General features: G+C 42.0%; 1 protein-coding gene across 1 annotated transcript in view; it reads right to left on the bottom strand.

Moving 5' to 3' along the window:
* Positions 1 to 1138: 1138 nt before the first annotated feature.
* Positions 1139 to 8751, bottom strand: part of HMGA2 (high mobility group AT-hook 2) — a 99110-nt gene continuing 91497 nt past the window's right edge. The window contains exon 5 of the mRNA XM_042816003.1: positions 1139 to 4274. Within this exon, the coding sequence (XP_042671937.1) occupies positions 4227 to 4274 (48 nt within the window). The 3' untranslated portion in view covers positions 1139 to 4226. The remainder of the gene's footprint in view (positions 4275 to 8751) is intronic.

Raw genomic sequence — 8751 nt, 5'->3', positions numbered from 1 at the left:
TAAAGCCCTTGGGAAAGCAGAGGTTATTAGGCCCAAACAGATTAGGTGGATATTTTACAAACGACTGAATACAAGGAATGTGTAAAACCAAATATTGGAGAAATTACTATCTGAACAACCACCCTTGGTGAGAAGGACATGGTTGCAGATATGAATGAGTGGACACACAGTCACAATCTTAAAATCTCCCTGTAAAAGGCCACAGGACCACGTAAGACCAAATGTAGTGTGAAAGCCAGAAGAGACCCGCATAACCTGATGTGACAACTTTGGGGTCAAAGTTCCAAGGCAGTTTCCTGAGCCCCTCAAGCAGTGTCCCAGACAGTACCCAGCCATGTACCTGTCTCAGCCAATTCGAGTACCCAAACACCTCCTTCCTACCTCAGCTATCCAGGACATTGAAAACAGGCATTTAGATTCACAGAAGGCCTGCTGCTCTGATACCGTCCCAGCTTAGATGGTAAAGTATCTCCCTCTGGCACCTGCTGAAGAGGGCTAGGGACTTAGGCTCATCCTTACATCTGCAGCTCTCAGCCTAGGCAAAGTGCCAGAAGGATGAGGTGACAGGAATCCATGCAACCTCCTTACAATGGCCCTACGGCAGCTCAAGTAGCCAGGAGGCTGCACAGTGCAGTCCCCAGCCTTGCACCCCAAGGAAGAAGGGTGGGTTTGTGCCCACACACCGTCTTCAAGAGGAGGGACTTTACCTCAGCTCGCATTCCTCCATTTCTAGTTTATCCTAATGGCTGAATAATAAGCCATGAAACCTTCTGGATGCAAAATGTGATCCGGCCTAAACAGAGGAGAAGGCTCTGAAATTTGACTGACTTCCCACAGGTAGATCCAAAGATGGTCAACAAAACACCCCTTCGGTCTCACCAGTGCTATGGTGCTTCTGTCTGGGTGATAGCAACTCTGCTCCCCTGGCACTTGGCTCTGCATGGTGAGTGCCATGCCGGGAACATGTTCTGCTCCCTGAGGGGACACTCACAACATGTCCTTCTGCTGAGGGCACATGCTGGTGCCCCTCACAGAAAATGCTCTTCTTCTGAGGTGCACACCTATGGTCCTGAGACAAAAAAGACTACTTGTATGCAAAGCTTTTACAAATTTGGTCACTGTGACCAAACTTTATTACCCATTTTATGGAACTGTGACAAAAGTCTAGGAATCAAACAACATGGGGATCACAGAGGCTATGATGTTTATTGTGCTGAACAGACTGTGATAATCCATTAAAGGAACATTTTCAACAAGCAAGCGATTCGAAGTACAATCGTAGACAGCAGCTCTACATGAAGAACAAAGCAAAAAGTTAGAAGACACTCAAAAGAAAAAGTAAACTGTAGTTAGACATCTTGAAGCGTTTTTTTTTTTTTTCCTGCAAACACACCTCTCTTGCAGAAATGGTAGAAGAGTTAAATGTCCAGTCTTAGTTAGCAGTGACCAATGACAGCAAAGAACAGTCGTATAAAATTTATCTCCCACAAAAATAAACTATATATATAAAAAATTTTATGATGTTCTCACTGGCTCACTGGCCACATGCAATTTTTCAGTCTGAAAAAATGAGGTATAGTAGGCCCTAAGAGGTAGTAATGTGTTTTGATTGTACTACAATATACAGAAAATACAAGATTCCGTTCATCAGAGTGGTCAGTCTCTCGGAGGTTGAAGTGTGACACACACCCAGTGATTATTTTGGTGTCACCTGCTCAATACTGTGGTTTCAAAAAATGTAAACAAAACCAACCAAACGGGATTTGCTAAGGCTCAACTCCAGGCCCTCTGAAGTCAACAGAATTCCTTCTACTGACTTCATGGGACGCTGGATTTGGCCTGCTAGAGCTACCCCATAGCTCGGGTTACTTTTTGTTCACTTCCTATTAACGTGTCTGGTTTTAGCACTCCGAGGAGCTCTTTCTCAGCAATCTCCGACAATGGACCCTCTGCAGTCTTTTGAGGAGGTCCGCAGTTCTTGACTCTGCCTCTTGGAAGAAGCCAGTAAGTAGTTATCTTTAACTGCACTTGGCTTGCTACGAAAGCCGTGCCAACAGACGCCTTCCTGAGAAACTACCCCTGGCCCAGTTATTAATAAAATGTTACAAAGTACTGACTAAGAAAGAGAGGAAGAAAGGAAATTAAACAGAGAGAAAATGAAATCAGAGAGAGAAGAGGGAAATAAAGAGTGAGAGGGAGGAGAATAAAAATACTCTACAGAAGAAGCATTTAAAATAAATCTGGCTGAAACATATTACAAAATCACATTTGTGTAAAATACATGAAAATACTTGTCAAGTATTTTCTTACAATCTACTAATTATTTTTTTAAACACATATTTGTGATTGCATTATGCAAAAGCTGAGCTTGTTGCTTCCCACCTACAAAGCTTCAAGTTTCTTTGAAGGTTTTTTTTTTTTGTTCATTTTTTTTTTTTTTAAATACGAAAGTAATTTAAAATGTGTTCATTTTCCACAAGTTATTTTACAAAAATACTTTTGAATTAGGGATTAGTTGCAGTCCTAACTGTTTCAAACGTCTCAAAACTAATGCTGAAAGTAAGAAGTTCATTCCATTTAAAGTCTGGAGGTAGGTCTTTGTCAATCAATTAGTCCATTTCTTTAAACAATTCATTTGAGGTACAAACTTGGACAGTAATATTTAAACATTACAGCTAAATTTTTTTTCTATGTCATGTAGTGTCATTGAAGAAAATTCTCCTTACAAACCTATCAGCAATTCAGTACAAAAATATATTCAAGTTAACAGTACATTACACAGAAGTTTAGCAGAGACAGGGTAAGTACATTTTTAAAAAAAAAAAGAGAGAAAAATACATAGTCATGCTGAAACACAATAAAGATATTGCTTCCTTAACTGTAATTAAGTGTTGAAGTAGAAATAAGGGGAAAATGCAGATACTCATGATTATCTACCCAGTAAAAATTTCCTGCATTGAGTGTGTATAGCAGCATGTATTTATCAGTCTGTTGAGTTAATTGTAAAAATCAGAGGTAGCTTTGAGTAGTGGGGTAATATTGCATCTGTTGCTAAAAGTGCTGCTTTGAATGAAAAGATGGAGAAATGCAACTGGCACAAAGGTGCTCAGTGAACCATCCTATGTCAAAATACATTGCTTAAAGTAATACACAAGCCTAACTGAGGTACATGGTGTTGGTTTTTACATCATGACTGATGAGTAATGAGGAGAGATCCATCCTGTTTGAAATCTGGTGCGGGGTGAGTGGAATTAGTTGAAAATAACCAAAACATCTGGATTATTTTGTTCAGATAAACTCACGATTAACTTTGAGGTACCTTTCTACATGATTTAAAACACTTTTCTTGATAAAGACTTAGTCATTAATGGCGTTAGTGTTTGGTGTCAATCATTTCTGTTTCCACAGAAAACACCTGGCTCTATGGAAAGCCGACTCCTTCAGGCTTTCTACTGTCCAGAAGGTGAGGGCTGCTCATTTCGTTTACTTCTACTTCTGCTGATATGTTTGTATGTAAAACTATACAACGTATCTTTGTCTTTCTTCCCTTTTGCAAAATGGAAGTACCTTTTTCATGTTGCTCTTTCTTCCGATTACCAGCTGAATGAAGTGAGAGTTCAGCTTTCAATTTTTTTTTTTCCTGAAATATCAGTAAGACTAAAAAAAAAAAATAAATCAAGTACAAATCTACAAGAAGTTTACAAAAAAAAAAAAAAAAAAAAAAAGTAGTATCTATCCCTTATCTTTGGTGTTCTAAAACACAGAGTTCACTAAGTAGGGAGTGGGTTGCTGGAAGTGTTGCAAGGCCAGGTGTTACACACCCAGCCTTTCCTATTTCAATGCCCATTATAATTAATATGTTACAAGTTTCTTGTTTATATGCAGTGCAGTGAATGACTTAAACCTGATCTGGACTTCTTCTTGACCCAGTCACCCTTACTTAGCAGCTCAAACTATTAGTAGGTTAAGAAAATTGAAAACAGTAATTTGAAGTTGCATCGTTAATCTGTGCCCCCATTGTGTTACAGCAGTTTTTCACTAAACCTGGGACTGTGAAGGGATTTTAAAGAAGTTGATTAGTCAAATCCTTTTTAAGGTTATGCAATTTTTTCCCCCCAGGCAAAAGTGGAAAGACCATGGCAATAGAAAATAAGTGGTCAAGGCAGTGTCTTCTCCCTTCAAAAGACCCAACTGCTGATGAGGTAGAAATTGCATGGTGCGGTCTCCTAGTCTTCCTCTGCAGATTCTTGTGAGGATGTTTCTTCAGTCTCTTCCTAGAATACACAAAAAGAGAAAAAATAAGTATGTGGTGACCGTGCGTCTAGGGCTGCCTCCTCCTCTCACACAGCTGACAACTGCATCCCAAGCTAATAAAATGTGCTGTATAGCTGCTGTGATGCCTCAAGAAGCTGTTGTGGAGAGCAGGGGAAGGTCTCCACTCTCAGACCACACCAGTTCAGTTTGCTGCTTTTCCCTCCTACCCCACGTGGCACCAAGCAAGAGAAATCCCTGCCGTGCTCTGTCATGGGTCTCCTATGAGAAGCATTTTGAGCAGATATCCAATGTGAAGGAGGTGCTGTGGGAAGACTTTGACTTTTTGCAGCTGTCCTCCTCCTCCCCAAAGCCAACTTTGCCTTTCCTTTCAGCACACCTGGCTGAACGTGACACTCTTATGCTGCTTATTTAAGCAATGCGACGGGCTTTTCAGGACACAGACAGTAAACTGGGAGCAACAAACATTTCTGTTAAAATGGGCTGAGAGTGAAAGGTGTTTTTTTCTGAAATGCTGTACATCATTGCCTAAGCCAGCACGTGAAAAAGATCTATGAAAAATAGGAATTTATCCCCTCAGCCGACGGAGACCTTTTAAGAATGACCAGCTTAAAACAGCTTATAGCAGTCTTCATACTTTAATAGATTTGATTTTCCACATGGCTTCATTTTGTCTCGGTGGCTAACTGACACAATTTATAACTCTCTTCCTTTCCCAGGCCACTACAGTACACCATTCAGCAAAGCATGCCTTCAAGCTTGTCTGCATTATATGGCCAAACTTCCATTCATTAGTGTTTGAAACACCTCAGCTGTGAAGGGCTCCTAAATGCTACCATGTGTGACACTGCTGCAGAAGAGCGGCATCAAGGAAAAACACACAGCTTTAATCACAGGCCACCACTCTCTGCAATCCTCTTTCAAAAGGTTTCAGCCCCTTGCACCCCCCCAAGAAAAGACTGAAAAAAAAAAAAGCAAAAAAAAAAAAAAGCTGTAAATCCAGGGAATAAACGTAAGTATAAATGAATGGATGACAGCTTAAAAAATATAACCATAGCAGCATCAAGCCATGAGATTTCACACTGGTTTTGTTTAGTCTGCTTTGGGTTATGTGGGAAATGTGAAAAGCATGAAGCAAACGCTTCCCCCTCCGCCGCCAGACCCCTGCCCCCCGCTAAAGCTCGGGCCTCAGCCATTTAAGCCAGCAGGTTTATACCTCTTGACTAGGAAACGGACCATGACCCTGGGGTACTCTCTGGAGCACCAGGCACAAAGAAAGATGTAGCGTGATCAAAGCTGTGGACGGAGGAAAGAGAGCAAAGTCAAGTGTCAGCCGCCCTCCGACCTTGACTTTTCAATTAATATTTAAATTCCAGATGACATCGATCACACATATAAACATCGATGACACAGATAAACAATTTCTTCCTCACAACAACTGCTTCCCGCTTGCAGCACGGTTATATTTAGAGCGCTGTGTGAAAACGATCCCTGACTCACCATGTGATTAAGCGACTTTCGCTCCTTCCCCCGCAGCGTTTGGAGATGGGCGCTCGCGCTCTATCTAATCCTGTTATCATGTAATGCATTTTCCCTGCTTATCTTCCACACAGAATGGGATTGTGACTGCTACAACATCTCAGGCAAGAAGAAAAGTGGTATCTGCAGACACCTACTGGAAAGCTAACTTGGGCTGCGTGTTGAGAGACAGCAGCAAGTACGTTGGCTTAAATCTTGGTAATTCAGAACTTGTGATGCCCTGAAGACAATGGCTTTGCCTGCAAGCCAAGTATTTCAGTTAAAAATTATGACTGTGGGTTCCATGCTCGGAACATAATGCAGGTAGGCATGTTTTGGTTAATGGCATTTGATAACAATCACGTGCTTAACGCCTTAAATCACCATGGGCAGTCTAAGCCTCTTGCCACTGAGTCCCCGCAGCCCGCCGTGCACTCATGGGCACTCACTGTGTTTTACTCCTGCCTTGTCACACAACTGACCCATTTTCCATGATGGTGGACTTCTGATCACAGCACAACGTCGATGGGACATAGGGAAAATACATGGCAGGATGTATTCCTATTTCCGAGTCCAGCCAGGGGAGCCATAAAGAGCTATTTTTAGCTGAAGACCTGCCCAATCTCCTGATTTATACTGTGAATTTCACAATATTTTTTTCCTTATGGTCTCTGCTGCTGTGACTAGGAAAACAAATGAGAAGTTCGTCTCTCATCTTTCTACCTATGTATCAATTTTAATTTAATGACAGATATGTATATGCAAATGTGCACCTGTAGTGCTACAAAAAATGAGAAACCAAAAATCAAGCTAAAACCAACAATATTTAAATAATAAACTGATTATTAAAAATACTTGAGACTCGCAGGTCTACTTTTCAAATCCACGTTTCAGGCAAAGAGATCAGATGGTCACACGGCAGAAAGAAAACTTTTCTTCATGCTTTGCAAAAGCCTAAGATAGCTCAGTTACAGACGGGTGGTTTTAAGCCAACCTATCATGTAAGTCCCTTGTCAAGGCACAGATGGAGACGTGATTGCCGCTCTGAAGTGCTTACAATTCAAAGGGATAATACAAATCAGACAGAGATGCATGGAGGGACCCAAAGGAAGAAGTGAACAGAGGTTCTGAAAGAGAAAATGCAGATGTGTCACAGCAACAGAGAGAAATTTTTTGCATTTGTCCGCTCCATGTATCATACACATTCGTAAAAAAAAGAAAAGGTTACAAATAGCAGAAGATTGTGCAGCTGTGATCCTCAACCCAGCCTTTGCTGTGTGCCCCACATAGATGCACACTCAGCAGCTGACTGACAAGGTGCACTGCAGAGGCAGTTTTACTTGTCATGTCCTGTCCCTGGTTGTCCTGTGCTGTACGGGACAACATATTATTTACTCTGAGCTGTTGCACACAGTATCACAGTGTGATACTGCAAGGACAGATTGCAAACAGCATCCTGAGCTATTTCAATCCTTAATTGCAGTAACTGACCTAACAAGCAGGAAGTGATGTGGAGCTGCTGTGTCTCCCAGAAAAAAAGCACTGAGAAATCCTTCTCCATGTGCTCAGATGTTTAATGCTTTCTTCCAGAGGAGCATCATCAGCAAGAGGCTGGCAAATGTGCCCTGAGGTCTGGGACCCTCCAGCACAGCCCCCTCGCGTTTCCCCAGTGTTGATCTGTTGAGCAAGGACAGATGTTTCCCAATGGTCCACAGCAAAGATCTGCCCTCAGAAGGGCTACTTTGCAGGGGGCTGGCGCTGCTGTCGTTAGCCTGAATTTAACAGTGATGGCAACAAAAAGAACCAGGATGCAGCACAGCAGGCTTCTGTTAGAAATGCTCTCTGCAGTCAGCATGCCTAGTGGGCTTTCATCCTCTGCAGTTTCAGATGATGGTACCTTTGGTGGGAAGGGGACGATATGTCTGAAGATAGGAGAATGGGCCTGTTTAGATGCCCTGGGTATTTAGTTTGGCATTCAGCAGCCAGGCCAGAAGGCTGCTGGTCTCCCATGTCACACTATGGATGTCTGTGATCCACCAGAGCACCTGAAAGGGCTCAGCACAGCATTGAGACAACTGTTCCTGTTTGACAGCAGCATCCCCCCACATATAGAAGGACAACTGTTTCTCCGTTTTGTAAAAACATTTATTATGTTCTAATTCCCTGAGCAAAGCTCCTTTACAATTACTTCAAGGTTAACTGCCTCAATAAACTGGCAATTCAGTTGGCAACTCACTTTTTTTCAACTTTTGCTCACGAATCTGAACTTCAGATTACAAAAAAAGAGAACTAATTTTGCAAGATGAACTTCGGGATCATGGCAATGGCACATGCAGGGCTTCCGAATTTGTCAGAGCTTTTATTTTATAACAAAGTATTTGCTATTGGCACAGATCTTGCTGCCTGCTTTCTAAGTCTGAAAGCGTATGCTTGAATAGATACGTCAAAAAGAACTGCTGACAAGAGCAACTTGCAGACTGTGGACCATTGTCTGCTAACTTGTCTGAAATCCCCTGACATGCAAACTAATATTTTCAGGAGTCCCTGAAGCCAGTGGCTCCTACTGCAGTTGCAGATACCCAGCCTATGCCCAGACAGTGCCATCCTGACTGCTCCATGGCCAGCACACTAAACTGCTTTAGAAATTCTTACAGCACTAACAGACACTCATCACAGATTTCTTTTGCATGAACTTTTGGTGGGAACTTTTGCTTCAAGCTGCTTTGCCATCTGCAAATCATGCTGGCAAGAGCTCAAACTCCTGTTCCAAGGGGCTGTCAGTCAGCATGCAGCCCTGCTGAGTTTGTGACAGCAGTCACTCAGCAGTAAAGCAAAGTTAAATTTGAGATTTTGGATTCATAACTCATATTATTACAGGTATTTAATGCACACATCACAATAAAAGGATTCATTAGCAGAAGAGACCACCATGGCCGCATACAGAAAGCCACACAACTCTAA

This window comes from Centrocercus urophasianus, unplaced genomic scaffold (assembly GCF_019232065.1).
Source record: "Centrocercus urophasianus isolate 14NV4802_14NV808 unplaced genomic scaffold, USGS_Curo_1.0 seq_15, whole genome shotgun sequence".
Lineage (NCBI taxonomy): Eukaryota > Metazoa > Chordata > Aves > Galliformes > Phasianidae > Centrocercus > Centrocercus urophasianus.
This window is presented reverse-complemented; position numbering and strand designations above follow the sequence as displayed.